This window comes from Humulus lupulus, chromosome 7 (assembly GCF_963169125.1).
Source record: "Humulus lupulus chromosome 7, drHumLupu1.1, whole genome shotgun sequence".
Classification (NCBI taxonomy): Eukaryota; Viridiplantae; Streptophyta; class Magnoliopsida; order Rosales; family Cannabaceae; genus Humulus; species Humulus lupulus.
In genome coordinates this window covers 96,089,423-96,104,346 of record NC_084799.1, presented here as the reverse complement: position 1 = coordinate 96,104,346, position 14,924 = coordinate 96,089,423, and the positions used below count along the sequence as shown (strand labels likewise).

At 36.5% G+C, this 14,924-nt stretch overlaps 3 protein-coding genes across 4 annotated transcripts; all 3 read left to right on the top strand.

Annotated features, from left to right (window-relative positions):
- The first annotated feature begins 8,379 nt into the window (after positions 1 to 8,379).
- Positions 8,380 to 9,871, top strand: LOC133788474 (brefeldin A-inhibited guanine nucleotide-exchange protein 5-like). The gene is made up of 4 exons (XM_062225967.1): positions 8,380 to 8,455; positions 8,620 to 8,780; positions 9,025 to 9,106; positions 9,335 to 9,871. Exons 2-4 carry the CDS (start codon positions 8,669 to 8,671, stop codon positions 9,627 to 9,629), a joined length of 489 nt encoding a protein of 162 aa, XP_062081951.1. The 5' UTR covers positions 8,380 to 8,455; positions 8,620 to 8,668; the 3' UTR covers positions 9,630 to 9,871.
- A 602-nt stretch (positions 9,872 to 10,473) lies between these two features.
- On the top strand, positions 10,474 to 11,494 carry LOC133791995 (7-dehydrocholesterol reductase-like). The gene is made up of 3 exons (XM_062229904.1): positions 10,474 to 10,643; positions 10,742 to 10,807; positions 11,363 to 11,494. Exons 1-3 carry the CDS (start codon positions 10,497 to 10,499, stop codon positions 11,492 to 11,494), a joined length of 345 nt encoding a protein of 114 aa, XP_062085888.1. The 5' UTR covers positions 10,474 to 10,496.
- A 68-nt stretch (positions 11,495 to 11,562) lies between these two features.
- On the top strand, positions 11,563 to 13,141 carry LOC133788475 (7-dehydrocholesterol reductase-like). 2 transcript variants are annotated; one of them, XM_062225969.1, is made up of 4 exons: positions 11,563 to 12,150; positions 12,649 to 12,774; positions 12,878 to 12,942; positions 13,105 to 13,141. In XM_062225969.1, exons 1-4 carry the CDS (start codon positions 12,112 to 12,114, stop codon positions 13,115 to 13,117), a joined length of 243 nt encoding a protein of 80 aa, XP_062081953.1. In that variant the 5' UTR covers positions 11,563 to 12,111; the 3' UTR covers positions 13,118 to 13,141. The 2 variants fall into 2 exon arrangements, with proteins under 2 accessions (XP_062081953.1, XP_062081952.1); XM_062225968.1 differs by lacking the exon at positions 13,105 to 13,141 and having other exon boundaries at positions 11,565 to 12,150; positions 12,878 to 13,093.
- Positions 13,142 to 14,924: the final 1,783 nt, after the last annotated feature.

Genomic DNA, 14,924 nt, shown 5'->3' with positions numbered 1-14,924 from the left:
TTTATTACAAGAAAGTGTTTACAACAGGCCGTTCTAAGCGGCAAAACAGGGTTCAACCCTAGTTCCACTTTCAAACCTCGCCCAAGTATTGGTCGAGCAGCTGCATATGTACACGTCATCACCTAAGCTCTCCAACTCAAGGATGGTCCAGCTTTCTTTTGCCTTTACCTGCACCACAAAGCACCCGTGAGCCGAAGCCCAGCAAGAAAACTCATATGCTCATAAACAGTCATATCATGATTTCAAGTCATGTCTGGCATGCCTAGTATTCATAGCTCTATTCAGCATGAAAATGTATTCAAACAGATGCTGGGGTATCCAGGATAAGAAATCCTGGGCTTCTGATTGGAGGACTATCAAGTCGATCCTAATCAGATGAGTGACTGCCAAACAAGTCACTAACCAAATGGAAGAGTGGCTGCTAGGTAAGCCACTAGCCTTCAAGCGCTTATAATATTCATCAAGTGAGTGTCACAACACCTGAGATTCCAATAAACCATGCTGAGTGACCGACAAGCGAGTCACTAACTCAAATGGAAGGGTGGCTGTTGGGTAAGCCTCTAGCCTTCAATAGGTTCTGGTAAACCATACTGAGTGACTGACAAGCAAGTCACTAATTCAAATGGAAGGGTGGCTGTTGGGTAAGCCTCTAACCTTCAATAGGTTCTGGTAAACCATACTGAGTGACTGACAAGCAAGTCACTAATTCAAATGGAAGAGTGGCTGCTAGGTAAGCCACTAGCCTTCAATAGGTTATGGTAAACCATACTGAGTGACTGACAAGCAAGTCACTAATTCAAATGGAAGGGTGGCTGTTGGGTAAGCCTCTAACCTTCAATAGGTTCTGGTAAACCATACTGAGTGACTGACAAGCATGTCACTGTTTCAAATGGGAGAGTGGCTGCTAAGTAAGCCACCAGCCTCCAAGCGCTTATTTCATTCATCGACCCTCGGGGTCGGTCTGGCATTAATGCTCTTTGAGTCATTCAATGCTGACAGTCAATTAGACCTCATCTTTGATGGCTTGCGTGATACACGCTAAGACCATTCTGACTAATTAGTCAGTACCATGCACAGGTAAGCAATGCTATCAATGTGTATCATATGCCAATTATCCAAGAATAGGGCATTCAGCATGCTTACTAAACAGTTGCTAGCATAATTATGATCATGCAAAAACTCAGAGACTCAAGCTCTGACCAATCTCATACTCTTCATTCATGGCATGCCCTAATCACATGTTTCTCGTGCATCACATGCATCACATTTAATCATCCAGCATGCCTCAACAATAATCATATGCAAATGGGCAAGATTGCCAAGCATTCATTATGCTATCAATGTTTACATTTAAACATTCAACATGCATCAATCATAACCATGCATGTCACATATGGGGTGCAGTTTTCTTACCTTAGGTCCAAGCACAGGTTACCAACAAATGAGCCACAAGCACGATCCTGATCCAAGCCTCTAGTGTTAACCTAGACACAATCACAAATGATGATCCAATGAGTTCAAGTTCTAAAACCAACCCTTGAACTAAAACTTAGCCTCCAAGACATCAATCCTCACTAATACGGGTAGTAGGAATGATCCCGAGGCTTAAAACCATGTTTCCGGGGTCAAAACGAGCAAGCGGGGTAAAACAGGGTAAGGGCTGCGGCCCTAGCACCTTGGGTTGCGGCCCCCAGGGTTCTCTGAGGTTAGGGCCGTGGCGCCCTCCATCAAGGGCCGCGGCGCCCAGCAAGGCCAAATCTTGACACCTGCTTCTTCGAGCAAGGGTCGCGGTGCCCAAGAACAAGGCCGCGGCCCAACTTCGGGGCAGCCATTTTTCCTTCGTTTTAACCTTTTAAAACCTCCCAAAAACATGTCTAAACATTCGCAAATCATTAAATCAAAGTTCCCAAACTCCCCAATGATCCAAAACCACTAAAACCTGAGGTTCAAACAACCTAAAAACCCAACAATTCACAAAGTCCAATTCAAGCTTAAAAACTTTTAAAAACTTAAAACTTAAACTTGAATTACCTTCGATTGAGTTGTTTCCAACTAAATCCTCCGGCTAATAAGCTTCTAATTCTCCTTAGGATTGCTATGCCTTGATCCTCGCTTGATTCCGAGTCCTAGAACTCAAGATACCTTCGAAAATGCGATCGGGAACGAAAGGGAACTTTAGGGAGAGAGAACGTACAGAACGTTCTTTTTATTTCTTAAAAGGTTACTTCAAGCTTAAGTAGCTTCCAATAAAACCTAATGCTCGGGGTCCCGAAAACACCCCCGGGGACATTATAGTCAAAACTTCCAGAATTTCCCCCTGGTCTTACTAACTCCCAATTTATCACCAAATGTTAATTCCCATTACCCAATAACCCGGTAATGCTCTAAATACCCCTTGACTTACTCCAAGTCAAGCTTAAATCCCGTTGTGACTTTCCTACTAGCTTACCTCCTAGGATCGTCTTGTGCTGGGTAACCCTGGCATAACCAGATAATAACAAAGCACTACGCCCATTTCACATATATGCCAAAAATGCTCGAAATGGCCAAAATATGAAAATCACCCAATTAATCACAAATGGGTTCACATGCATATTTAATACACCTAAACATGCATAATATCATTAAATAGCATAATAAAGCAATTATGGCCCTCCCGGCCTCCTAATCAAGGTCCTAAACCTTATTAGGAAATTTGGGGCATTACAACGTTGTAATGTGTAAGTAGATCATATTGTAGATTGGCAAGTCAATGTAAATCCTGTGCACTGACTAATCTTAGGACTAACTTATTTTGAACATATAATCATATTTATATTTCACTGTGATTACGTCACTATAAATAAGATTAGCTATATGCTCGGGATTTAATATAAGTTTATATTAAACAAATAATCATGAAAATAAAATATGTGAGCAAAGTGATTGATCAAGTCAAAAAAATGATTTCTATTCTTTTATTGATAATAAAATGAGATTACAAAGAATTTGGGTTTTAATTAGGGCATAAAACCCCAACAAACTCCCACTTGCACTCTTTGAAACTAATGCCTTAATTCTACTAATCTCATTTCCTTGATATGCTTATAAAATGTAGCTTCTGGTAGTGTCTTTGTAAACGGATCCGCAAGATTGTCTTCAGTTGCAATCTTCATAACCTTTACATCTCCCCTGGCCACATATTCTCGAATAATGTGATACTTCCTTTCTATATGCTTACTCCTCTTGTGACTTCGAGGTTCTTTCGAGTTGGCTATCGCTGCTGTATTGTCCCAAAACAACACAAGTGGTTTATCCATTTCTGGAATAACACCAAGATCCGAATATAACTTCTTTAGCCAGACTATTTCCTTAGCTGCTTCTGACGCGGCTATGTACTCAGCCTCCATGGTAGAATCTGAGATTGCAGACTGCTTTACGCTTTTCCATATCACAGCTCCACCCCCAAGAGTAAACACCATTCCAGAAGTAGACTTCCTGTCATCGACATCAGTCTTAAAATCTGAAGCGGTGTAGCCTACAGGGTTCAGAACACCACCCTAGTAGACTAATATATAATCCCTAGTCTGCCTTAAATACTTCAGGATATGCTTAACTGCTATCATATGTTCCGGTCCTGGGTTTGACTGATACCTGCTCACTACTCCCACTACATAGCAGATATCTGGTCTAGTACACAACATGGCATACATCAGACTTCCAACTGCAGATGTGTAAGGAACTTTTCTCATTGCATCTTCCTCTTCAAGAGTCTAGGGAGACTTCTTCTTTGAAAGATGAATTCCATGGCGGGATGGTAGATGCCCTTTCTTGGAATTTGTCATTGAGAAACGTTCAAGCACTTTATTTATGTAAGTTGCTTGAGATAGAGCTAAGAGTCTGTTCTTTCTATCCCTGATGATCTGGATACCTAGAACATGTTGGGGTTTTATGCCCTAATTAAAACCCAAATTCTTTGTAATCTCATTTTATTATCAATAAAAGAATAGAAATCATTTTTTGACTTGGTCAATCACTTTGCTCACATGTTTTATTTTCATGATTATTTGTTTAATATAAACTTCTATTAAATCCCGAGCATATAGCTAATCTTATTTATAGTGACATAATCACAGTGGAATATAAATATGATTATATGTTCAAAAATAAGTTAGTCCTAAGATTAGTCAGTGCACCGGATTTACACGGACTTGCCAATCTACGATATGATCTACTTACACATTACAGTGTTATGTTCTTTCCAGAACATTAGCAAAGTAGATAAGATCAGATGTATTTGTTACATCGGACATGACCGATATTGACAGTTGATAAGATAAGTAAACATACCGTTATTATCTATTCTAGTCATATCATATAGTTGACCATAGGTCAATTCAATCTCAATTCTGAGTGGTCAGTATTCTAACTGATTGTATTATTTGAGTTCTTTGACTTGTTCGTTACCAGCTTACCCTACGGACTAGCCCATACTTACATCTTGGGAACTCGGTAGTATAATTGAGTGGGAGTGTTAATCATAGATATGAACATCTATAGCTTCTGATGAAGAAGTGAAACGATGGTTTCCTTTTAGTTTGGTTCAAGGTGATAAATGATAGAGATCTCATTTCAGTAATTAAATTAGTTTACTGAGATATCATTTACAAGGAACTAAGTGTTTTAAGGATAAAATACAATGAGGGGTAAAACGGTATTTTAGTCCTATCTCATTGTAGACCGTCTATAGAGGATTGAGTGACAATTATGGTTGTAACAATGGATAATTAATAGCGTATCTATATTTGTTATAGAGCGTTCTATAAATTCAAGAGTGCAATTCCAAGTCTATAGTGGAGTCACGAGGAATTAATAAGTTAGTAAATTTATTTGTTAGATTTATGATAGCTTATTGGAGCTTGATTTCATAGGTCCATGGTCCCCATTGTACCTTGGATAAAATCATCTAGATAGTCTCAATTAATTGATTTAATTATCAATTAGAATTATCAAAGTTGACCAGGTCAATTTTGGATAGTTTTACAGAGTTGTGTAATTTTGAGAAGAAAAGAGAAATTATGGCAGATTTATTAATTAAGATAAATTGGTATCTAAATTAATAAATAAATTTAAATCAAGGTTCAAATTATAAATAATTAATTTGATAAAGGATTTAAATAATTATTTAATTAATTAAATCAATAGAAAATAATACAGGCCTTGATTTTAAGTCCAATAGGCTTATAATCAAATGAGAAATTTCACGGGCCTATAGCCCATGATAATTTCGACCTAGGGCTTCAAAATGGCTGTTATTTTATTGATTTTTTAATTAAATTAAATGACCTAATTGAGTCTATAAAAGGAGTGCTTAGAGAGAAGATTTCAGAGATGACAGATAAGTCACAAGTCATATTTTCTGATAGTTTTATATTCTCTCTAAACACAAGTCATTTTCTAAGCCACTTTGTTATTTTCTCTTCTTCTCTCTATATCTATCTCATGTGTTGAGAATTGCCCACACTAGTCTAGGTGGTTCTAAGGATACATTGGAAGATCGTGAAGAAAATAGAAGATCGGTTCAGTTTCTTGATAATACTATGCGACAGAAAGGATACAAGAGTTAGAGAAAATGAAGGAATGACTCTTAATTCCGCTGCGTATACTGTAAGTATTATATTATTTGTTTCTCTTTGAATTAAATTTTAGAAACATGTTTTAGGCTATCTCGTATTAATTTGTTTAATATTAGATATACATGAAAATAAATAAAGATCCTGTATAAGCTTTTTCTAACAGAACATAACTCGCTTCACCCAAATCCTTCATCTTGAATTGAGTGCTCAGCCAATTCTTCACATCTGATAATTTCTTAACATTGTTTCCAATGAGTAAGATATCATCTACATAAAGAACCAGGAATACCACTATTTGATTTGCCTTCAGTTGGTAAACACAGGGCTCATCAATATTTTATTCAAAGCCATAGGTCTTGATTATTTCATCAAACCTAAGATTCCAGGAACGAGAAGCTTGCTTAAGTCCATAGATGGACCTATTCAACTTGCAAACCTTTCCTTCTTGTCCAGCTACTTTAAATCCTTCTGGCTGATCAATATAAATGACTTCATCAAGCTTTCCATTAAGAAAAGTTGCCTTGACGCCCATTTGCCAGATCTCATAGTCGAGAGCAGCTGCTATGGATAGGAGGATGCGAATGGATTTGAGCATGGCTACCGGACTAAAAGTTTCCTCATAATCCACACCTTCTCTTTGGGTATAACCCTTTGCCACTAATCGAGCTTTATAATTATCGATATTTCCATCAACACCTCGTTTCTTCTTGTAGATCCACTTGCACCCAATGGCCCTAAAGTCACTAGGTGCTTCCACAAGATCCCAGACAGAATTTGAGTACATTGACTCCATTTCATGTTTCATGGCTTCGAGCCATAGTTCCTTTTCGGGGCTAGCCATTGCATGTTTGAAAGACAACAGATCATCATCACTAGTGTCACCAACAACCATATTGGTTTTACCATCCAAACCATAGCGAACTAGGTTCCTAAAAACTCTCCCACTACGACGAGGCTCTGTGACTGTTTGCTCAAGAGCAGTGGTACTTTCTTCAATTAAATCGACTTGCATCGGTTGGACATGAAGAGTGGGAATTTCATCATCAACTCACGTTGATGACGATGGAACATTGGTTGGAGTCAATTCTTTAACCATCTCTTCTAAAACTACTTTGCTGCGAGGTTTAAAGTTATGGACATAGTCATTTACCAGAGAAAGTAGCATTTGTAGAAGTAAACACTTTCTTTTCTGAATGACTATAGAAAAGTCCCCCACGAGTACCTTTAGGATAGCCAACAAACATGCAAACTTCAATTCGCGGTTCTAGCTTTCCCTCTTTTTTCCTCAGGACGTGGGCGGGACACCCTCAGATTCTATAATGGTGTAAACTAGGTTCACGACCATTCCAGCGTTCTAAAGGTGTTTTGGGGATTGATTTAGACGGCACGGCATTGAGAATGTCATTCACGGTTTCAATTGCATGTCTCCATAACGAAGTTGGTAGAGTTAAGTAACTAAGCATGCATCTAACCATTTCTAATAAATTTCTATTCCGGCGTTACGCTACACCATTTTGTTGCGAAGTACATGGGGCAGTAAGTTGTGATAAAATCCCACGTTTAGTTAAATGATCTTGGAACTGCATATCCAAATATTCTCCACCCCTATCAGATCGCAAGATCTTTAACATTTTACCTAATTGGTTTTGAGCCATTGCTAGGAATTCCTGAAACTTTGAAAATGTTTCTGATTTCCTATGCATTAGGTAAAGACATGAGTATCTAGAGTAATCATCAATGAAAGTTATGAAATACTCAAAACCACCCCTAGACTGTACATTCAAAGGTCCACAAACAACTGAATGCACAAGACCAAGTGGTTCTTTGGCCCTATCACCCTTTGCAGAGAATGGACGCTTGGTCAGTTTGCCTTCTAGACAAGATTCACAAACAGGTAATTCACCTAAGGTGAGTTCTCTCAAAGGTCCATCCTTTGTAAGTCTTTGAATCCTATCATAGCCAATGTGACCTAGTCTCAAGTGCCATAAATACGTCATATTATCGTTATCGGTCTTTTGACGTTTATTTGTCCTAGGTTTAGCTACTTTTAACAAATCATTGTTAAAAGCGAGGGGTTTGTTAGGTTGCAGCATATAAAGCCTATTTTCCAAACATGCAATACACAATCGTGATCCATTGAAAGAAATAGACACTACAACAAATTTGACTAAATATTACATAATTTTAAAAACGCTATTATTGATGATTAGCCAAATGGGTAGAACACGGAAGAGAAAAAAAGGGGCGGCAAATGAATTTTTTTGTTAAAACACCCGCCTTTACTTTTTCCCCAACTCTTAACTCACATTTTCATTCTCTAATATCATAAAACCAAAGCAAATGCTCTCCCCTCTGTCTCTTTCTCTCTACCATAACCTTCTCGCCTCACGCCTCTCCCCTCGGTCTGCCTCTTCCCTCGGTCTCTCTCTCTCTCTCTCGCATGGCCAACAGATGAATGGAAGGGTATAGTGCCTCACGCCTTTCCCCCTCGGTCTCTCTCTCTCTCTCTCTTGCATGGCCGACGGATGAATGGAAGGGTATAGTGCCTCACGCCTCTCCCCTCGGTCTCTCTCTCTCTTTCTCACATGACCGGCGGATGAATGGAAGGGTACAGGTGCTTCTATATGAAATTTCCCTCTCAAAAGTCCCTCCTCTCAATCCAGCCAACGGTGGCAATTGGAAATGTCCGAGGCTTCGCTCCGAGCTCCGCGAGAGAAGACCAGTAGCCAGTAGGAGAAGAATAGTGAAACACACTCTATAACCATACCAGATCACCAGATCTAATACACTCTCCTCTCCTCCTTTTCAGATCTCTCTTTCGCAACTTGCAAAAGTCTAAGGTAAGTGTCTCTCTCCATGTCTCTGCAATTGCTCATCTATAGCTGTTCTTTCCTTTATCGGATCTTGGCTCAATGGCTTTCGATCCGAGTTCTCGGCATTTGTTTCTGGTTGATGCTAATTTCAGTCAGGCGTCCTTTTGATTCACATGTTTTTTTGGTTTAAGATTGGGGAGAATTGCGGAACGAGGGGAATTTTGATTGAAGAAAGTAAAAATGGCGGGTGGTGCAGCTGGTGGTTTTGTTACACGGGCATTTGAGTCGATGCTGAAAGAATGTTCGGGGAAAAAACATCCAGAACTTCAGAAGGCTATTCAGAATTATATAGGTTATGCTTCTTTTCAATTTGAAAGTGATAATGTCGATTTTTTCGAATGCATTTTTTTGTTTGCGATTGAAATTAGAGGTGGCTGTTATTGACTAGAATTAGCAATGAACAGTTTTGTTTTGGTTTGTACATTTCACCATCATCACAAACATCCGCTTACTATGTCAATTGTCCATTAAGCTGGAGATGAGAAAATTCAAGGTGTAACTCACTAGTTTGTTTTGTTGTAATAATTTTTTCTCAGATGGTACGAAAGAGGTCAATCAGGTTCAGCCTTCCGCTTCCAGTGAGACAAAAAAAGCTGCATCGGTTGCTGGTGATGAGAGGTTTGTACTTCTTATTCCCCCCCACCACCCAAAAAAAAATAAAAAATAAAATAAAGATTAATGTAACTGTTACAATCTTTAACTTGTTCTTGTGTAATTTCTGTTGATTTTTTTTTATGCAATCAGGTCAAGTAGCACATCTTTAACATGTAAAACTTTACTTATCAAATCCTCTGTAACAATAAGATTTCCTTTAATTGTTGTGTATGGTATCTCTTTCTGTTGCAGTTCACTTGAAGATGGAGCTGCAAAATCTGAAACAGAGGAAAGCCAGTCACAAACAGTTCCTCACGATGCCGAGGCTATTCCAGTTGCTAAGCCAGTGAGCATAAGTGCAACTATTTCCACTGTCTTGGCAAGTGCTGGGAATACTTTGGAGGGGTCTGTGGCAGAACTTGTGTTGAGTCCTCTTCGACTTGCATTTGAGACAAAGAACTTGAAAATCTTAGAATCTGCTTTGGATTGTCTTCATGTATGTATTTGTCATGTTTTTTATTTTCATGCTCTGAATTTTATAGGTTAGCATTGTGTTTAAAATTTTCCATTTGGCTCTTGATATCAGTTCTCCTGTGCGAAAGATTGAGGAGATTGATAGATGGGAAGTGAATTTTGAGTTTAATTGAGAGATGTAATATGGGAACGGTAAATTTGCAAAACAAGCTTGAATTGTTGGTTTTTGATTTGCATGATCATGGAAAAAAAATATGAAATTCTCTTTTACTAGAGAAAGATATACAAAAAAAGAATATTAGCATTTTGTTGGAAGTGGTTGGATTGAGATGAATGGAAGTGGTTGGATTGGAAGGGTACGGAGGAATGGACTTCCAGGACTGAAACTGCTAATGTGCTGCATGAGCCAGTATGTCTCTTTTCATCTCATCTCATCTCATCTTGCAAGTCATTTATAATTTAAGTAGTTTCTTTTTCTCTAGAGTTAATTATGAGAAATTCATAAACATTGTTTGGTAAATGAAAATTGTATTGTTCTGCTTTACTAACTCTGTTAGATCATTCCTTTTAGAGCCTGAAGTTATTATAGTATTACTCAGTTGTGTAGCATCTTTTTCATTTAAAACCGATGTCTTAGGTTTTATTCATCTTATTTTTTTTTTCAGACTTCACCTTCTGAATTATTGCAGTGATCACTAATTCACTATGATTAATGTACATCATTATTCATTACAATGTTATTAATTAATTTGTCTGTTTTACTCTTATTTACAAATTCTTTGTGAAATGTTGGAATTTATTAGCTGATGAGATATTCTGAAATTTCATAATGTTCCAAGTGAAATATTTCTTTGTTTTAAGTTAAAGGACAGTGCTGCCGGTTAATTACTGTTTTGAAAGTTAGATGCTTATATTGTTCAGTTTGGGATTGATATAAGCAATGTGCTATATTATATCTTGGTACTTTTTTTTGGCTGTCTTCAGGTTTGGCATATTCAATCCTTCAACTGTTTATGATCATTTGGGAGAAATATATTCTGCCCTTATTTTCGGAAGCTTGGTTTTTTGCATTTTATTATACATAAAAGTAAGGATTTTGAATTGTTATGTAATACAATTGTTGTTCCCCTTTCACAAATATGAACTTAGAGATACATTTTTGAGACTCTTTCTTTCTGTTTTAAGGGCCATGTGGCACCGTCTTCCACTGATTCTGGCTCGTCTGGGAACATCATAATTGATTTCTATTGGGTAAGTGTGATTCTTCTGGGATTTCTGCTTTTCTTGTTTATTAAATTTGGGATGTGGTAAATTAGAAAAAAACTGTAATGAGATAAGGTTGTGAAGGTACATGTAAATTTAGGATTGTCGACTAGGTTTTTGGAGTGTGACATTCTTTGTAAGGATAATTCACCTATCAGTTGTTCTTAAGTCTTATTCAAGGGCTTTGTGCTATCACATGTAAATACTATTAGAAATCACAATAGTTCTCTGCTTGATTTCTTCTTCTTTTTTATTTATCTAGTTTTTTAATTTAAATAATCATAATAATAAAATTAGCACAAGTCTTGGCACCACTTGTCAACTGTCAAAAGGACTTTGAGTGGATTTTTGGTGGTGGTGGTTGTTACTTATTTCTGTTAGTTTTTTGTTGTTGTCATTTTTACTATTTCAATTTTGCTAGAGAGTATGTGCTTTGTAGCAGCTTAAACTCTGCTGGGTTACTAAGTGTATGCGGTCATTATTGAAATTTTTCCAAACCATAACTTTTGAATATCCTTTCGAATTTCGATTGTCTTTTTGCAGGGTATGGAACTCTATCCTCGCATTGGTAAAAACTTCGACATTAAAGTTTTTACAAATTGCAGATTTGGAATGATGTCTTGGGCAGTTCTAGCTGTAACCTATTGCATAAAGCAGGTAGCGTCTATGGGATAGTTGTGAATTATGCCTAATTATGTCAGTAATTCTGGATGGTTCTACATCCTTTTATTTTAACTTTCCATCCTTGTTATCCATTATTTTATTAAACATCATTTTGGCAATAATCTTCTGGATGGTTTGATATTTTGGAACATGTACAAATTTAGATGTCTTATTATTTTTTTGAATGCATACTAAGCATAACTTATATTTATGAATTAAGTGAGATAGAAATAAGATAACTCGTCTTCTATGAAGTCATCATCATTAAAGTCTCTTACTTTCGTTACCATTCGAAGATTATAGTTACTTCCCCTTTAACCTTTTCCATCTATTGCTGTATTTGATCCCAATTACTTGGATTGGCTACCATGACGTTGCAAATTCTTGGCCTTAATTTTAGCAGATAAATTGTTTCTACTACCTAATTTTTCACTGTGATTAGAAGAGACCAAATAATTATTAAACAAATGTTCTTGTAGTGCTGAATTTATCTATTGCTTCTTTCCCGTTCTTTTGGTTTGTTCATACTTTCTCTCATTTGGATCATTGTACCTATCATTTTGACAGCTGGTTTTTATATTTGCTGGGGATGCCTTGTATGGGTGCCTTCTATATATACTTCTCCTGGCATGTACCTGGTCAATCATCCCGTACACCTTGGAACTCAGGTATAAAGTTTTCTATTCTAAGTTTATTTGGTCAATAAAATGTAATATTACTGCTTTCGTTCAGGAACAGTTCCAAAATGTTTTTCAACCTTTTCAAAATGTGAACACTTTTCTGCATTACTAGAGAGTAGGAAACTATAGCAATGGCTATGTAGATACCTTGGTGGGATTCAAACTTTAGACCTTATGGAAGCAAACCACATGTCTTCCCATTTGAGCTAACTCCCCTTGGTATACACCAGTAATATTATTATTAGCTTGTAAAAGCTGTATATTGGCAATTTGATTCTAGATTTGAGTTAGAAGCTGCAAATCTATTCTACCAGCCAAATGCAAAAGTTGAATGCTTGTAACTTTTTTTGTAAGCTGCCAAGCCCATGAGATGAGCGTAGACTTGATTTTTTTTGCAACCAACCATACTTTCTTTTCTGTCCTATTTCCCCATTGTCCCTGTTAAATTAATTCTTAATTTTAGTTGTCTACTTTGCTTTGTCACAGTTGGCACTCTACATCCTAGTAGCAAGCATTCTTTGCATATACATAAACTACGACTGTGATAGGCAAAGGCAAGAGTTTCGCAGAACAAATGGCAAAGCTTTGGTTTGGGGTAAAGCTCCATCAAAGGTATATGGTTCTCTGAAACTCGTTATTTGGTTCTCATTATACATACAATTTTCTGTATATCTGCTGCTAAATCCTGCATAATTCTTCCCTTTCTGTTTCACAGATAACTGCCACTTACACTACCACAACTGGGGAAACAAAAAGCAGCATTCTTTTAACTTCGGGATGGTACGTTTTCAGGCTCTGCCATGTAAATCTGAACTAACTGGATTTTTTTTTCTTCTTGGTTATGAATGCGGGGGGTTCATAACCAAGAAGAAATATTAGCTGATCCAAGTAAGTAATTTTAGCTGATCCATGTAAATATAACTGCCACTTGTGCAATATTAGCTTTCATTCATAACCACTATGTCCCAGAAATATTAGCCGCATTTTTCTGGACTGTTCCAGCTCTTTTTAACCACGTAACTTACCTTACGAGTGCTACTAGTTTATTTGCTTGTATGGGAGAGACAAACTCTGATCATGTTAGTGGTTTCTGGTCCAACAGGTGTAGACAATTTACAAACCGATGCCAGTGTAGAGAAAAATAAATAAGTAGACGAAATGAATAATGGTTTGCGCGTTTTCATACAGATAAAGGCATAAAATCTTGACATGTGATTGTTATTGTAGGTATGGAAAATACTGGAAATCGTACTGCGAGAAGGTTCGGTACAAGGTTCGGTTTGTTCTATGTTGAGAATGGCATGTATATTCAGCCTTTCCAAATTAAATGATGGCAGGCTGGTATCATGTTGTTGTTATTGTTGTTTTTGTAATGGTCAACTTTATGGATGTTGTATTTCTCTCATCTTCAATGACCAAAAACTTTTCTTGTTTAGGAAAATTACTATAAAGTTTTGTTTCTATTTTTCATTTTTGAAGTAAAAATTGTTCAAGATTATAAAACTTTATTATGTTATGCTTTCAAACTTAAGTTAGAACTAAGATCTCATGAAGTAGACACATTTATGGTTTGAATTAGTTATTTTTTAATGTAATACTTATGGTTTATCAATCTATTGAGAATTACATTTTATGATTAATTTTGAATTTTTTTTATCAAAATACAATAATGAAAATCTTTTAATTAAAAAAAAACCATATAAGTATACTTATCAAAATAAAATTTAAAATTTTATTACTATATGTTATGATTTAAAAGCATATTATAAGCGTAAAAAATCGTTATGGTTTATATAATATAACAAACTAAAAATGTTATTAAAATAATCAAATGTAACAGTTGAAAAGTGTTATGAAAAAAATACAAGATTAAATTTCAAATTTATAATAAAAAACTCTATCTAAATGTTATTATTTGAATATTATAGCATCTAAAAATGTGTTATTGAATAGTTTAAGACAACACCGAACATAACATTAAAAAAATGTTATAGAAAAGACTGGACTTTTAATAACATGGGCTACGTTAGCATTTTCAGAAGTGCTATCAATAGTCCCAGATAGCACTTTTTAAGTGTTATGAATACTGTTTTTTCTTGTAGTGAGATATATTAAAACTTGTGAAAGTCATAACAAATCGTTCTAATTGCAACATGGAAACTAAAATTAAATTTCTACTAAAATCCAGAATAAAAAATACATCATTCAAAATTAAGTATTTATTTCCGAACTTCAGACGAGCTCTTCCTCTAGCTTGGACCACAACGAACGCTCTATTCCCAACTCTAAGCTTTAAGCCGCCTTCGTCCACTTCCTCCCACGATTCAAGAAGCTGTAAAGAGTTGCAAACATGGTTGGTAGATCCATAATCAATAATCCAAACAGATTTATCATTCTCTAAAACACATGTTTCTAAGATAAATGAACTATAATCATTACCTTTGTTTTTAGCTGCTAAAAACTTGGGGCAATCCTGTTCCAATGCCCTTTCTCTTTGCAGTGAAAACACTTACCTTTACCTTTCTTGTTTTTCTTGTTCTTCCCCTTAGGCGTTTGTGCACTTGGTTGTGCACTCGCCTTTGCAGGCTTGGGGTTGTTGTTTTGTCAATCTTTCCTCTTGTTTCCAGCTTTTGAAGACGAAGTTTGGTTAGCTTCAGCCTTAGCTGGATCAGCAACAACAACATCAGTCTTATTTTCTCCTCCTTTACTAGGTACACCCATGATAGGCTCTAAAACCTGAAGCTCGTTCATGAGCTGCGTCA

Excerpts from the sequence above, each read along its gene's own strand:
- LOC133788474 (XM_062225967.1), top strand. The coding sequence starts at position 8,669 with ATGGCGGGTGGTGCAGCTGGTGGTTTTGTTACACGGGCATTTGAGTCG. Across the intron at positions 8,781-9,024 it reads GGCTATTCAGAATTATATAG|ATGGTACGAAAGAGGTCAAT; the intron begins GTTATGCTTCTT and ends ATTTTTTCTCAG. Across the intron at positions 9,107-9,334 it reads TCGGTTGCTGGTGATGAGAG|TTCACTTGAAGATGGAGCTG; the intron begins GTTTGTACTTCT and ends TTTCTGTTGCAG.
- LOC133791995 (XM_062229904.1), top strand. The coding sequence starts at position 10,497 with ATGTGCTATATTATATCTTGGTACTTTTTTTTGGCTGTCTTCAGGTTT. Across the intron at positions 10,644-10,741 it reads GCATTTTATTATACATAAAA|GGCCATGTGGCACCGTCTTC; the intron begins GTAAGGATTTTG and ends TTCTGTTTTAAG. Across the intron at positions 10,808-11,362 it reads TCATAATTGATTTCTATTGG|GGTATGGAACTCTATCCTCG; the intron begins GTAAGTGTGATT and ends GTCTTTTTGCAG.
- LOC133788475 (XM_062225968.1), top strand. The coding sequence starts at position 12,112 with ATGTACCTGGTCAATCATCCCGTACACCTTGGAACTCAG. Across the intron at positions 12,151-12,648 it reads CCGTACACCTTGGAACTCAG|TTGGCACTCTACATCCTAGT; the intron begins GTATAAAGTTTT and ends GCTTTGTCACAG. Across the intron at positions 12,775-12,877 it reads GGGGTAAAGCTCCATCAAAG|ATAACTGCCACTTACACTAC; the intron begins GTATATGGTTCT and ends TCTGTTTCACAG.